General features: G+C 54.7%; 1 protein-coding gene and 1 long non-coding RNA gene across 2 annotated transcripts in view; one reads left to right on the plus strand and one right to left on the minus strand.

The window, feature by feature from the left end:
- Impa2 (inositol monophosphatase 2) overlaps positions 1-16,366 on the minus strand; it is a 41,582-nt gene that overhangs the window by 15,715 nt on the left and 9,501 nt on the right. Inside the window, exons 2-4 of the mRNA XM_026379196.2 lie at positions 11,247-11,380; positions 4,449-4,553; positions 2,187-2,232 (exon numbers count right to left, since the gene is read on the minus strand). Of these exons, the coding sequence (XP_026234981.1) occupies positions 2,187-2,232; positions 4,449-4,553; positions 11,247-11,380 (285 nt within the window). The remainder of the gene's footprint in view (positions 1-2,186; positions 2,233-4,448; positions 4,554-11,246; positions 11,381-16,366) is intronic.
- On the plus strand, positions 3-16,167 carry LOC144250022 (uncharacterized). The gene is made up of 3 exons (XR_013342384.1): positions 3-172; positions 13,281-15,349; positions 16,079-16,167. It is a non-coding gene; the product is annotated as an uncharacterized LOC144250022 (long non-coding RNA).

The following is a 16,366-nucleotide window of genomic DNA, read 5'->3' on the forward strand; positions in this document are numbered from 1 at the left end:
GGTGCAGGGGTGGGAAGAAAGCACATGAGGGCTTGGGAGGTCAGAGTGATCCAAGGACGAAGACAGCTCTAGAGCTCAGTCTAGTGCAACGGCGAGGGGACAGGAGTCACCTTTCTCAAGGGAAAGGAGAAGAACAGCACCTGGAGTTCAAACCAGACCTGGATGCAAAAAGGTATCTCTTCTCTTAATAATTACACTTAAAAATATGTTACGATAGGCTGGGCGTGGGGGCGCACACCTGCAATCCCAGTGACTGAGGAGGCTGAGGCAGGAGGATCACAAGTTCAAGACCTCAGCAACTTAGCAAGGCCTTGTTTCAAAATATAAAATAAAAGGGCTGGAGATGTAGCTCAGTGGTAGAGCACCCTGGGTTCAATCCTCAATGCTGCCAAAAAAATAATTAAAAAATAATGAATCTACATTAAAATTATCATAACCGAGCATTAATAACCAATGCTTATTGAGCAGTCTTCTTTCTCTACAAAGGCCTTTTTTGTTCTGGAGACAGTGTCTTGCTATGTTGCCCAACCTGGACTCAGCCACCCTGCCGCCTCAGCCTCCCGAGTCGCTGGGACTACAGGAGCATGCCACTGGTCTGGCTAGAAAGGCCTTTTTTCCTGGGGGGAAAACGCTACCCGTGACTCTAATCAAACACCATCAGAAACTCTCCAGGTGGCTGATGCATGAAAAATCATGAACACTCCCATGGAGCCAACAGAACACAGAGGCCAGGGCAGCCACAGAAAGACAAGTCACTGTCCAGAGGGACCCGTCCTTGAGCGGGCAGAACACAAATAGCAGCAGCATCCTTAAAGTGAGGACCAACAGCCTCCCAGCAAGAAATGGCACAGAGGAGAGGCCAGTGTGGCCCGCGATGGGACCCCACACACCTGTCTCCTCCCTCTGCCTGCAGTCAGCATATGGGTCAACACCCCCCCCCAACACACACACAGGTACACACACACACATACACACACACTCGGTCTAGGGTGAGCCACATTCACATCTCTCTGGAACATGGAAAGCTCCAGATCAGATGCCTGAGGATGGTCTTGGCTGGCACTGGGGTGATTCAACCACATGGAAGGGTCCCACCCTACAGCAAAAGGGACCAGTCAGCTAGTGCCTGCAGACAGCTTGCAGCTTCCCAGTGACCCTTCCTGCCCAGCCTCCTGCACTGGCTTTAACAGGGTAAGCCTCAAAAGGTGCTGGTGGAGACCAGCCTGTGGCAGGCCCCAAGACCCAGGGAAATGTCCTGGCATGCTCAGGAATGGAGGAGCGGTTCCCCTTCTCAGGAGCTATCACTACCAGCAGGCACCTCCTGCTGTCCACAGGGACACAGGACCAACCAGCAGACCTAGACGGGCAGAGGACCTGGTCATCCTCCTGGACGTGACCTCCTTCCAGCAGCCTGCTCTCAACCTGCTGGAAACCTGGAGGCCATGAGCCCTAACCCTTGTGGTGCTGCTAGGCCTCCACATTCGCTGGTCTCAGTGATGACACTGACCAGAGAAACCCGGGAACTGTTCAATTCCCCCATTCAAATCCTCACGGGATCTCCAACTTAGGTGTCCGAGGTGTGTGCAAACTTCTGTTTCTGAGCTGGGCAGCCGTGTTGACACTGAGAACACCTTCTAACAGGAGATGAGGAAAAGGCTTTGGTTCCCAGCGCTGTTCAGACAATTAACTACCGGAAAGGAAGGCTCCCACAGCTGCCGCCTGAACCGGTTACCAAAGGCTGAAGTGCGACCCAGGCCTCTCCGGCAGGTCTCCTGACACTGCTTAGTTCAGAAGGTCTCTGGGAACCCTGAAAGAGCCACGCTCTCATACTAGTAGCCAGGGGAAGAGAAGGAAGAAGTAACAGAATACTGAGATCCAAAACCTTATCCAAAAATAGGAGCTCCTCTTGGCTTGTGACTAGGTCACACGCTCTGGGGGGTCAAACAGACACTCGCTTGGATCATCTGCTTCAGAATATTTCCTTCCACAAAAGGACCTGGGTGGAAGCATGGGCCGGCCACCTGCAGCGGTGAGGGATACAGAGACCCAAATGCACCCACCGCCATGGTCAGTGCTCGCTTCTTTCCTGAGGTTTGGACACACACACTTGGATTCACTAGTCACGACTGAGGCACACGGCAAGAGGCAGGACTGCAGAAGTGGAGACCAGGGCTGGGGCCTCGTACCTCTTGGTGGACGGCAAACCCGATGCTGACGGCCACAGTGGGGAACCTACAGAGAAAACAGAGGGTTTACACACCCATCGGGAGCACCAGCCCCAGGTGCTGAAGCCCCAGGGCCAGGCGGCTCCCCTGCATACGGGCCCTCTCCACACTCTGGCTGGACTTAGGTTTTTAAAAACAACTTCTCACAATTTCACTAACTGCTGCCAAGAAAAACGGATTTAGCTGGCCATGTTGTAGGACAGCTGACCTTGGAGGAGATTGTCATGAAGCAGGCGAGCCAGCGGCCCTCTGAACAATCAGCCACCAGGCCTTGAATAATCAGCCTCTGGTTCTCAGGGACCTAAAGGGAAGCAGAGACCTCCCAACGGCCAGCCCCCATTCCCAGTGAGGTGCAGAGGTCCCAGGAGGTGACATCATGGGCCCTAGGTGGCGGCCTCCACGAGGAGGCCACAGGCTACTTTTTAATACCAGTAACACTCTGACTGTGTCCCCCCTCAGTACATGGTGGGTGAGCCACAGAGGTAGAGGGACATTTCTGTCACAGTGCGTCTGCAGTCTTACTTGGTGATTCTGTTGCTGCTGCTCAGATAATCCCTCCTTGATGTTGGAGTTCCCAGAGCTTAGACATAGAAGGAGTAGGGAAAGGCCAGTACAAACTTGCAGGTACACATGAGCAACTCCTCCTGCTGCCTGACTAAAAGGCCATGCTGGCCTCTACCTGGTCACTATGACTGCTCCAGCTACGGTCCTGGGGTTCTGGAATTGCCAGATCAACATGAGAGCCTCTTTTCAGCTGCCTCTCTGGCCCCAGGTCCCCCTGCAGGATGCAGAGGGAAGCCCTGGAGAGCACGGGGCCACCAGGGTCCACCCCTCACTACAGACAGGGCTTAGCCACTGCATCCCTCACAAGCACCTTGATTGACAAGCTGGACAGGACTCACGAGGCTCTGCTGGGTGCGACACCAAGGTAGGGACTCTTGCAGGGGCCACGCTTGAGTTGATATGACAGCCCAATGGCACCAGGCAGCATGACTCCATGGACAGGAAAGGGTGACCCTGTCTGGGTGACTGAGCTCTGGAGATAACCTCATCTGGAAAGCAGTCATGCTTGCCATGGTGTTCAGAGGGATGTTACGTATAAACACTGTGGTGGCAACCTGGGGTAGCACCAGTAGCCAGGCGCCCCGTGGCCTGGCTCTGCCCATGCTTCCAACAGAGCCCAACTGTGGCCCAGAGCCCAGGTATGGCCCGTGAGCTCAGGACTGACCCAACCTGTGGAACGGGAGTCTCTCCAGGGGCTCCAGGCACCACCCAGTGGGAGACCGGCCCTCTGCAGAAGCCACATCACGCTCCATGACATTGGGTCATTGGCCACTTGTACTGACCCTGATAAGCAGCACGGGGCCCACAACCGCCACGTCAGGGAGCTCCCAAGGTTGCACCTGTCACCTCCCCAGTCCTACAGCTCTGTTCCCTGCCCCACCTCCCCTGGGCTCCCAACCTCCCAGAATCTCCTGCTTTCTGTAACCTGAGCTCTGCTCCTGTCCTGAAGGTGACTCAAATCTTGTCAGCGTATGCCACTCTCTGCACCTCAGCTTGGAAGTTGCTGGGTGGCTCTGTCTTCTACCCACCTGCTTTTAAGTGGCACTTCGTAAAGCCAGCCAACATTAAATAAAACTTTTATTTTTTTTAGTACTGGGAATTAAATCCGGGGCCTCAGACATGCTAGGCAAGCGCTCTAACACTGAGCTATATTCCCATTTTTATTATGAGACAGGGTCTTGCCAAGTTGCTGAGGCTGGCCTTGAATTTGAGATCCTCTGCCTTGGCCTCCTGAGGCACTGGTATTACAAGTGTGTACCACTATACCTGGCAAACACTTTTTTTCCACATTTTTTATTGGTGCACTATAGTTGTGCATAAGATAGGATTTGTAGTACCCATCTGTACATACACACAATATAATAATATAATTTAGCCAGCCAGTACCATTCCCAGCACTTCCCCTCCCACCTCCCTTTCCTCTACTGAGCTCCTTTTGATTCAAACACAACATTTTAAAAACAAGAATTCCTTACCTATATTCTGTAAGTGTCTCACAAATGGAAAACCTTTTTAAGTTTTTCAGGGTTTGATAATAACCTTTATGAGACTATGAACCCTCGTAGCTCTGTCCACATACCCCGACTTCAAAAGCCTGCTACTGAAGACAGGCCCTCCGAGGAAGCAGAGCCCTGTCGGGGTGCTCCCAGCCACACTCACCTGTGCACGAAGTTGCAGGTGCCGTCGATGGGGTCGATGATCCACGTCGGGCTCGGGGTGAGCACACACTTGGCCCCAGAGGCTGTGGCTTCTTCTGCAATGAACCTGCGGTTGGGGAGCACAGCCTGAGAAAATATGCCAAAAAGGCCAAGTGACAGGCGTCAGACTGCTTCCAGTTCTGTTAGAAGAAAGAGGGCTTATTCGATTTCATGAGGGTTTTTCAGGGTCAAATGGAGGCAGAGCCTTTAAAAGACCGGTCAGTTGCTGACTCAGTGGGACTGAGAGCAACAGGGCTGGGGTGAGGGTCAGGGGGTGAGGCTCAGTGGCAGAGCTTGTGTTCAGGGCCCAGTGCTGCAAATCACACACCAGACACCACCAGACTGACCTCAGCAGGGGAGCTGTCAAGAGCCCAGCAGACCTGCTGACAGTGAGGACCTGGCGTCAGGCCTCCCACAGCAGACGCTCAACTGTGTTCACTTGAGTCTAGAAAGAGCAGGCCTGTGAGGGAGATGGGAGACCGAGAGGTGCTGGCCTGCAGGGCCGGGCCCAGGCCTCCAGCTGCCGCTTTCCTTCTGGCATTGCTGTGCCTTGGGGCACAGGTGACAACCGTCCTTGCCATCCAGCTCTGCAGGCCTGCACCTCCTGGCTCACCCAGATACCTTCCCCACTCTCCCCTCCCTGGCCTCCAGAAAGCAAGTGAAGCTGGCAAGGGTGCGGTTACCAGGACACCTGTTGCCTGCTGTCATGAGGTGCCCAGCAAGGTCCCCCTACTCCAAATGCCCTCCAATACTCCTTCTTCAGGGACATGGCCGCCTGCTCCAGCCTCCTGCAGTGGGCCAGGGTACTGAGACCCTCTGTCAATGAGGCCCCTAAGCTGTCCTCACAAGGGAAGGAACCCAACAGGAAAATCGAGACCTCAGGGTCAACGGACACCAAAAGAAACTCAGCTTTCTCCAATGGCACCCAGCTGCTCGGTCCAGACACTGAGAAGTCCTCACCCTTCCTGCTCCCCTCTGTCCACCCTCCCCGCGGTGACCTTCCTCCAGCAGGGGTCTGCCTCACGGCACAGCCTCTGGCACTTGCTGAAGCTCCCAGAGGTGTCCCGCTGCACACGAGGCAGCCTGGCACTGGGCATGCAGGGGCATGTCCAGACTGTCCAAGTGCGCTGAGGGCGGGGCCCTGGTGCCAGGCTGTGGTCAAGGCAGGAACCAGCACACACTGGGTCTGTATGGAAATGCAGAGCCCTGCTGTTTTCTAGTAGGTTCTCAGGCCTTGTCCACCTCACCATCAGAGAAAGAGCACTGCCGACAAAACATTTTTACAAAGAGAGAAAAGGAGTAAGAAGCTTCTCATGGACTGCTGGCATCTGGCGCTCTACCCAGCAGGCTACTGGGCTCTGGAGGAAGTCACTTTCCCCAAGGAACCTGTGCCCTAAGGTCTGGCCACAGTGAGCTTGCAGACAAGATGCACAGGATGCCATTGTAGTGGCTGCTCCACCCAGTCCTCAGTCATTCACCACAGGGGGCTGTTTGAATTTAAATTAAAACTAAAGGGCTGGGATGTGGCTCCTGGTAGAGCACTTACTTACCAGGTATGAAGCACCACTTAAAAAAAAAAAAAAATTCCATTCTTTAATTCAGTTCTCACCAGCAGCGTTTCAAGTGCTCGGTAGACACAGCAACTGTCACAGTAAGTAATGCCAACAGAGCCCGCGTCTGCCAGGGCTGTGCTCAGCGGCAGCGCCTGAGACAAGGGCAACCTGCCTGTGTTCTCACATCACTTCTGTTCACACACACTGCAACGTTCCAGGCCCCTGCAGCTCCAGGGCTGGCATCACCCTTTCACAGGCACCAAGTTCATGCTCTGTACACACTGCACCCTGGCCCCCTTTGTATAGAGCATCTGACAGTAACCCGTGGACACACACGTCACCTCAGCTGGCTGTGTCCACCATCCCTCTGGGCCTCTGGGGAAATCCGCAGTGAGCAGGCAAGGCATGGGGACATGAACACCAAGCTAGGTAACACAGCTGGCATGGTCTTCCCCTGGGGCTCGGGCTCCGAGCTTCCTGTGGGCATCACATGCCCCTCTACCTGGGAGGTGAGCCCTCCCATCCTGCCACTGCCTCTGGCCCAGGTGTGGGTGCACCCACCAGAGCCCATGGCCAGGGACTGGTATCCCCAGACAGGTCTAGATGGAACGATGGCAGGGTGGGGCTGGTGCAGGAGCCTGCATGCCTGAGCGAAGGGAACAGGCAGGAGCAGAGCTGAGAAGGATCTCAGGCAGGGACTGTGTAGGTGGCATCCACTCTGCCACCTCCCTCAGCCAAAGACTCCTGCTGCTGCTGCTGCGTGATTTCCCTTTCCTGGAGTGGCTTATAATTATGATTATAAAGAAAACGGTCCACACCCTAAAAACACACACACAAGGAGTGAATGCTAAAGCTTAAACTGGGCACAAGGGTGACGGAGGGTGACAAAAGCAACAGAGACATGGCTCAAGAGAAGAGGGAGCAGGAAAGACTCACATACACAAGTTCCCAGGAAGTGGGAGGGTGCCGGCTTCTTTTTCTTTCCAAGTTGATCTCAAGTAGGAGACTGGAGAGGAAACTGCTGGCCCCTGAAGGAGGGTGTGCGTGTCTACGTACAACAGTGTCTGCCCTGCATCGGACTGCCTGGGCAGCCCTGGGCACCCTGCACATCTCAGGACACCAGGAGGCCTGTCTGTCCCCTTGCAAGCCCATGTACAGAACCCCAGCCGGGGCCCACTGCACGCCTGCTAACCATGCTCCACTCTGCACTTGATGGAGCACTAGAGGTACCCACCTGAGCCCTGGGCTTTTCCAGGAGTCAATCATTCAGCCCTCAAGTCCCCCTCTGCTCACCTGTTGTCCACTCTACTCGTAAGCCCCCTCGCCTCCCTACTGGCCTCCCAGGAGGGGTGCAGCAGCCTGGCTTCGGCTCCTAGTGCTGATAGCAACAATGGCTGCATCCCGTCTCTGAAGGCACCAGAATACTTCCATGGCAGCCACAGCAGGTGCGGGAAGAAGTGGAATTTTATTTACTTAACCCTGACTTTCTTCATAAAAGCAAATGTCTATGGATGGGAAAAAACGTTCTACCACTCTCTGCAGGACTTGGGAGAGTCTGCTCTCGAAAGATGTGTGACATGAGACACCTTCTTAGAAGCCGCCAGGACCTCCATGTAACAGAACCAATGCACATGACTTCACTTAGGGAGCTCAGAGACCCTCTGGAAAGCCCGTCTGACAGACAGGAGAGGAGCACCAAGCAGCGTTGGAAGGCTGGTTACAATTACAGCCACAATTGCTGCAGCCCAGTTTAAATACTGGCCTGCTTTTTCCAATAGTCATAACAAAACCTTCCTTGTGATTTTGACAGCCGAGTGCTTCTAAGAGTGTCTTGTTCCCTGGCTTCTCAAGAGTGTCCCTCTGTGACAGGAGGGTCAGCATGGTCTCCATCCACTGCAGAGCTAACCGATGCTCCTCAACCACATCTTCTCAAGCTGCAGCCTGGTTCTGCTCTGACCCAGGGATAACATGAGAGCCCAGGGTAGAGCATATGGGAACGACAGGAAGTGACGTCCAGGTGCTGGTGGTGGGGATCCGTCTTCTCCATGTGGAGGACTATCAGTCGTTCTGCCTGACACGTGCCTTCAGTGGACATGGCACTGTGCTGGGACTCTGCAGAGCTCAGGGTGCATGCCCCTGCAAGAGGCAAAGAAGGTGCTGGCCAGGCAGGGCAGTCTGAGCCTCCATTTTCTTCCTCCACTTGAGCCACCTACCTGGTGACTTTGGACCAGCTCTCAGGAGGGGACGATGTCACGGTTACAGCAGTGTTATCACCAGTAACAGGTCCACGTGGCTACCGGATATCTCAAAGGAGCTACACTTGCACAGCAAGCACCAGGCCCTGGGTTCAATCCCAGTCCTGAAAAAGAACAAAAAGCCCAACCCACAAAAAGTATGTCTGCAAAGCAGCCATGCTTGGCTCTCACCCCAAATCACAGACCAAAAGCAGGCTCAGGGGTCCCAACAAAGCCAGGGCGAGCCTGAGATTTGCTAGCGAGGTCAATGTCACCGGTATCTCCAGAGACCCAGCTGCTTCCTGGCTGTGCTCTGCAGGCTTACCTCTGCCATCACCATGGTGTGTCAAAGGGTGCCACCGCACCTCAGGGACAACCTGGGTCAGTTCCTCCTTCACAGGTGAGGAATTCAGGGCCCTGAGAAGCGCAGTGACTGGTCGGAGCTGCTGGGGCTGACGGCACAGGCGAGTTGGAACCTTCTTGTTCTCTGAGTGGGTGTGCACTCGTCTTCCAGGTCAGGGACCCAAGATTTCAAAATTTCACAGATGAGTCAAATAAAATGATAAAACTTCCAGGAACCTCCAGGTTCTCTTTTATTTTATTAAAAACAAGAAAGTTGCAATAAATCTTCAATAATGTTTCACAAAAGACTAGAAATGAGGAAGGATCAAAGCTCAGACTGCCAGTCCTTCCTAAGAAAGGATGACAGGCAACCTTACACTACCATATTGCTTCAGGGATGTTATTTAAGTTCTTGAAAGCAGAAAAATAACAACACCTTACTTATAATATGCATTTTTCCCTCATTGCAAATATATCAACTGGCCTATGGTCTAAAACAATTCAATTCGCATTTTGTTATTTTTATTGTTGTTTTTGTTTGTACTATGTGGGATTGAACCTGGCAGTGCTGTACCACTGAGTTATACCCTCAGCAATTTTTATTTTTCATTTTGAGACAGGGTCTCATTAAGTTGCTCAGATTGCCTCAAACTCCAGATCCTCCTACCTCAGCCTCCTGAGTCACAGGGATTACAGGCATGTGTCACCATACCCAGCTACTCTGGTATTTAAAAGAAAATCGTAGTTATAGGGTTCAGTGGAACATGCCTGTAATCCCAGCAACTTGCGAGGCTGAGGCAGGATAGCAAGTTCAAAGCCAGGCTCAACAACTCTGTGAGACCGTGTCTCAAAATAAAAACAAAAGAGCTGAGGACATAGCTCAGTAGTAGAGCACCATGTCTTAACCCCGGTTTTTTTTTTTTTTTAAAAAAAAAAGGGCTGGGGATGTGGCTCAAGCGTAGGGCACTGGCCTGGCATGCGTGCAGCCCGGGTTCGATCCTCAGCACCACATACCAACAAAGATGTTGTGTCCCCCGAGAACTAAAAAATAAATATTAATAAATAAATAAATAATAAAAATCTTGTGGTGCTGTGGCACACGCCTGTAATCCCAGTGACTAGGGACGCTGAGGTAGGAGGATCGAAAATTTAAAGCCAGCGCCAGTCTATAATTTAGCAAGGCCCTAAGCAACTCAGTGAGACCTGTCTTAAAATAAAAAATAAAAAGGAATGGGGATGAGGCTGAGTACCCATGGGTTCAATCCCTGGTACAAAAACAAAACAAAATAAACAAAAAACCTCTTAGATATGCTAAAAATCATTTTACTTAATTTGAATTTTTTTCTTTTTCTTTTTTTTTGAGAGAGAGAGAGAGAGAGAGAGAGAGAGAGAGAGAGAATTTTTAATATTTATTTTTTAGTTTTCGGCGGACACAACATCTTTGTTGGTATGTGGTGCTGAGGATCGAACCCGGGCCGCACGCATGCCAGGCGAGCGCGCTACCGCTTGAGCCACATCCCCAGCCCCTTAATTTGAATTTTTGAAATAAACTGAGCATCAGCACTGGCCCTCAGAGCCCAGGAAGAAGGGTGTGGCAAGGGACCTTGGAGGTACGGGGCAGTGCTGACCACGGACTGCACTTTGGGACCCACAGTTCCTGGACAAGTGAAGGCATCCGACTCACCCCGACCGAGGCTGGGTGAGTCTGATGGAGACACTTCCGGGGAGCCCCACACGCCCTCTCTACCATCCTCCACTCGGAGGGGCTTCAGCGTCCAGGGGCCCCGCGGATGGAGACGCATGTCCACCTGCGTGCACAGCAACGCATGCTCGCGCAGACCGATGGCGGACTCCCGGGGCTCACCTGGCGGGCTCCCACGTTTCCAGGACCGCACAGCAAACCTGCAGCACCTGCTACACCGCCTGGCACCCCGGGGGCGACCTCACGAGGCCCTACCCATGCCAGCCCTGCTGGCGACACCTCTTCCTGGATGGAGGAGCTGGCCCTTGCCGTCCCGTCTGACACACGACTGAGGCCGCAGCAACCTCCAGGGTGACACTGATACAGTCCTAGACGTAGCTGGCTGGTGGCTGCAGTACCTTCCTCTCAAAGAATACAAGCAAACTCTGGCTAAATTCTTTAGCCATCATGAGAACTGTGTCCTTACAAAGACCTGGGGGACAGAGCGCCCGTGTCCCCATGTGCTTTGGTCTGGGTGAGGGGAACCCGTGTCACTATATACTGGCGATGGAACCGGGTCCTGTGTGGCTGACGTCTGCCGTGTCCCGTCCTCCTTTGGAGGCAGGGTAGGCACAGCTGCCAGGGATGTCCCTGCTCCCGGACTCTCTGGGTCAGGCTTGGCCATGCCTCTGGAAACAGGGGTAGCTTAGTGGACGCGCCAGGCACCTCCCGAGTGAAGCATGTGCGCTTAAGAGTAGCACCTTCTGTCTTTGATCTGGGGACACGAGGTTACCGCGATAAGCAGGAAAACAGGTGGGCTCACTCCCCTACTCCGCAGGGCCCAGGACAGACTGCGGCCAGGGGTTTCATGTCCACTGGGCAGTGACAGCAGCACCTCCAGATGGGCCTGGCTGAGTGTGCCGGGTGTGTCCCCCGAGGAAAACGCTCACCTGTGGGAAGGAAACCGCTTTCGCAACTCAGAAATAATCAAATTTTCCACGAGGTGATCCGTCTCTGTCACAAGATCCACGGCTGATGTTTTTGTTGAGACTCGTTTCTCCTCCGTCAAGGCTTTCCTGATGATCTGAAATGAGAATGTAACAGCAGGTGGCACCTCATACCCAGAGCTCGCGTCCCTTCCCCCACCACTGCCCCTCTGGCCAGCTCTGTGCTGCCAGGTCCACCCGGTCGCTTATCCCAGACCCCTCGGGGCTCAGCATCCCCAGGCTCCTGGGGCCACCAGCCAGGACTCCTCTCACAAGACAGACTTGCCTCTCCATGTCTCTCCTACCTGTGAAACAAGGTTTCCTTGGAGGAAAGGAAAAACGTGGTTTCCAAAAAAGGAAAGTTAGCTCAGACCTGTCCAAAATAAGAGGGTGGAGAACACCTGTGGCCCTGAGAATCCTGTGCACTCTACCCTGAGACCTGAATGAAACCTTCCCTGTCCAGCTCTCTCGATGAAGCGAACAGGATGCCACATGTTCCCGAGTCCACACCACCCGTGTGCACACTGAGGAGCAGGGGCCTGCAGCTATGGGGGCAGAGCCACCTCTCAGCTATCCTGCACTAGTCCATGTCCCCACTTCACAGAGACATGCAGAGGGATGGGAGGCTCAGGCGAAGGATCCAGCCACCAACACATCCTGTCTAAATACAGGGGTGAGTACTGGGGGGCAGCAGAATCTCCCAAAGGCTCCTGGGACCCACAGGAGACCTGAACAGGAAGCCCCAGAGGCAGTGACTCCATCCCCAGCCCCTGCAGGAAGGTCAGCTCTAGCTGGGACTAAATCACGACCTCGCTTCCGGCCAGACCTTTCTTCCCCACTTCTGTCTGTCCACAACTGCATGTTGCCCTCATCGTGAGGAAGGCAGAACACCTAATGAGGAGATCTCTGCTTACCAGCTGCCACTCAAAAATCCTTTATTTCTTTCAAAAGCTGCACCAACTGTCCAGCCTCAAGCACCTGGCCCACCCCGTGCCACCTGCACACACCTCCTGAGCCCTTCTGGGGTCAGGCCATGTATGGATGACTGCACTGGAGCAGAGGCCTTAGAGAGGAGCAGGCAGGCAAATGGGACCTTGAAGGGCCCCAGGGCCACAGCACCCAGCAGGCCCTCCTAGTGCTGGCTGGTCCCATACCTGAGCCTTGACAGGTACAAATCTTGGTTGCTAAACAGATGCACAGAATGGATTTGGAACGTGATGGGAAGTACAAGAGGCACACAGTCCACATTCCAAGGACCACTTCCGCCCCTCAGCTCCACCCTCTGACACCTGGCAATTGCAACATCCTGCTCAGCACCCTGTCCTTCTCACTCCAATTTGCACACGGCAGTCTCTTTCCAAAAGCATCACCACAATCCTTTGATGATAAAGTTCACACTCTCATAGCCTCTGCGGGTCTCCAGGAACCCTGAATTCTGGGCTGGTCCACACAGGCTCTTTGGCACGCAGCTGGCATCCTGTATGGTGATGCGATTCAGTGTGGGAGGGGCCTGCTTCTGCAGACAGAGTGTGTGTGTGTGCATGTGTGTAGTCAGAAAGGCCCCTAACCAGAGGATGTGGTCTGAGTGGATTTGGCACCAGAGCTTCTGGGATCTTGTTGAAATGGGTTGGGGTCTGAGATCCACATTTCTTTTTTTGAGGTACTAGGGTTGAACCCGGGGGAGCTCTACTACTGAGCTACCTGTCCAGCGCTTTACTATTTTTGAGACAGGCTCTTCTTGCTAAGTTGCTAAGGCTGGCCTTGAACTTGTGATCCTCCTGCCTCAGGCTCCCAAGTTGTGGGGATCAGGAGTGAGCACCACGGTGCCTGGCTGGAGAGCAACATTTCTGACAGACTCTGCTGGACACCAGTGTTGGGAGCACACTTGGGTGCAGTGGGTGGAGCAGCCCTCACCCAGGGAGGAGGGTGCCCAGGAGCTGGGATGGTCACTTGGCAGGCAGGCGTCAGGCAATTCACCTGGACTGTGTGTCCTTTCAGGAAGCGGTCACAAAGCCACAGGCACATATTCCATGGCCATCAGCAGCTGCCCTACGGAAGGTGGCCTGAGGGTTCAGACAGATGGATCTCTCCACTGTAGAGAGCTGTGCCAGCCTCCCTCCTGATGCCTACATCCTACCTATCCCATAATAAGCAACTGTTATTTTTGCAACCAAGAGTTGAGGAACCATGCCCACCTAGCTCCGTGAGGGATGGGCAGCACTAGGAGAGGCAGAGAGAGCAGGGCCACTGCAAGGACGTCAGAGGAGGGACTGCGGGCATCGTTGGGCACCACGGCCCCCGCCCACGCCAGGTCTGCTCCCTTCTGGCCCTTCATCTCGTCCCACTCCCACAGGGCACCAGGGATTCTGTCTGTGCTGGCCTTCTGTCTCCACCTGCCCCAGCTGCAGTCCTCCTATGAGTGGGGGGCTGACTGTGCTTCTCTCCCTGCACCGGAAGCTTCCACCAGCAGACTGACTCTGCTGCGGGCTCTTCCCCTTGCAGCCCGGAGCTGCGCCTGGTGTGGAGGGGGTGCACAGAAGTCAAGGGGTGAAGGAATGAAAGACGTCAGACAGTAGGAGTGGACTGGGCCACGCATGTCCCTGCACCACCATGTCAACGTGGACACTGACAACCTTCGTCTGTCTGCTCCCTGTGGTCGACTTTCTTGTTGTCTGGATGAGAGACTCTGAAGTAGCCAGGTGCAGTGGCACACGCCAACATCCCAGCAATTCTGGAGGCTGAGGAAGGAGGATCCAAAGTTCAAGCAACTTAGTGAGACCCTGTCTCAAAACAAAATAAAAAGGACTGGAAATGTGGCTCAGTGGTAGAGCCACCCCTGGGTTCCATCCCAGCACCACGACACATATACAGAAAGTCCCGACAGGCCTAAAGCCACATTTTCTGGCTTCACCAGGGAGCCCTGCCTCTGGAGCCAGCCAGAAACTGCTGCAGGCCCTCACGCCAGCTCCCACCATGACGCGCTCCCACACCTCGGCACACACGCTGCCCTGCAGTGTCCCTGCTGGGCAGGGGAAGTCAGCCCTCGCAGGCAGACAGCTTTCAACTTGGCCTTGTGGTAGAGAGAACTGACCCCAGATTACCCAGGCCCCCCTTTTCCCTATTGGGAACAAAACCCCCATGTTGTAGCCAGGTGTGGAGTTGCCTGGGGGTCCACACTGCCCCCTGTGCTGCTGGGTGTGGCTAGGGGCTCAATGCTGCCCAAGAGCAGATGGACAGTGGCCACACCTGCAAGCTGAGTCCCACCCTCAGAGGACACTGCAGTCAGTTCCTATGTCCCCTGCTTCCCCCCCCCCCACCAGTCTGTGATGTGTGGCGCTGACAGGGCAGCCATGGCCACTGCAGGAAGATGCCACCACCTCAGAACCAGGAGAGGGGCCCAGGAAGCACAGCCACCTGCACCCTGCCTCCTACTCACTGGACGGACGTCTGTCGCTGATGCCTGTGAGCCTGGCAGGCGGAGGATCAGCCTCCAACCCGGCCCCATGACCTCCCACCACACCTCACATTCATGCTCCTGCCCATGGCATCTTTCGCCCTAGAGTCTCCTTCCAGGGCCACGGTCATCGCCAGCCCTTCCAGGCCTACTGTCCTCCTTTCCAACTTAGTTGAAGGGTCCCCCCCCAACAAGCCATCTCCTGCCAACCTGGCTCGTCCAGAGGAAGACCTCAGCACTGCACGAGCCAGCCCAGGGGCTGCCAGAGCACGGTCACCTAGGAATCCCTGGGGTCTACTCATTTGGGTGCACGGCCCACAGGTGGGCATGCAGTCATGCAGGACAGACATGGAGGGTCTCCGTGAGTGTCCGCTGAATGAGCAGACAGGGATTTTCTGAGGGCCACACTAGTGGCCGAGACGCTGCAGACTCCGGAGACACCACATTCTTTTACTGTTTTTGGCGATGCTGGGGACGGACCAGGGCCTTGCACGGGCCAGGCCAGCACGCCACGCCCCCTGACAAACCAGGAAGACCCTTCAACAGGGGCATCTGCAGAGCCATCTCTAACCCCAAGCTTCCAAATCACACTCGGCTCCTGCGTGACAGCGAGGTAGGTGCTCAGGGTGAGTGGGCGGCTTGGGGACAGCTGCTGAAACCCAGGAGTGCCCACCAGAGGGACAGGGCCTGGCCACAGGCCTGCGAAGGCAGGAGACATGAGACTTGAGGAGCAACGTTCTGTCGTGGCTTTTCAGAACTCAGTTGCTCATTTCTGCTCTGTCAGAACATCCCGCTGTGTGTAAGCTTCAGGAAGGCCGCGGCAGGCAGCACCTCTGCCCCATCACCTCCCCGTGGCTCAGCAAGGTAGCAAGACCCTGTCTCCAAATAAAAAATAAAAAAGGGCTGGGGCGTGGCTCAGAGTAGAGCGCTTGCCCAGCCTATGCGAGGTCCTGGGTTCAATCCTGGTCCTGCCACACAAACCGCCTTCAACTGGCATGTAGACCTCACCACGCCAGTTCTGAAAGAACACGGATCTGACAAAACGTGACACCTCAGACAAAACCCCAAACCTAACAGGATGCTGAAAGAAAGGTTTGCTTCCTAAGCTTTCCTACACTGAGAAAGGAGAGAATGGCGCTTCCACGGGAGGGCTGCACTTCACACACCCAGGGCCCTGCCCTCCAGCCCGGGGAAGGGGCGGGACAATGGTGACCCCTGGGGAGTGACTACACCTCTCTCAGCCGTGGAGGTTAAGACCTTCTTGCTCTGGGGCGATGGGCAGTGTGGGCTGTGGGTCCACTGGTGCCCTCAGCCACTCACTAATGCAGTGTGCACTTGGCAGGTCTGGTCCGGGTCTCCTTCCAAACATCACTCGGTAAACATTTAGCTCATAAAACACGGGCCTTCCGTCGCTGAAGACTGAATTCCAGGCCCAGAAGAGAGGCCCACCTTGGCTGGAGCACCAGACACCCAGGGCCAACATGTTCAGCCAGAGGCCCTGCTCCTGCCCGCACACCATCGTGGTCCTGTGCTCCTGGCCCTGGGCAATCTTCACGCTGTCACTGCGGAGCAGCTTGCGCAGCTTAGAACGTTGCCCTGAGGTCTAGGTTCCTTCCTTTCCAGCATGTGG

This window comes from Urocitellus parryii, chromosome 13, assembly GCF_045843805.1.
Source record: "Urocitellus parryii isolate mUroPar1 chromosome 13, mUroPar1.hap1, whole genome shotgun sequence".
Taxonomy (NCBI): Eukaryota; Metazoa; Chordata; class Mammalia; order Rodentia; family Sciuridae; genus Urocitellus; species Urocitellus parryii.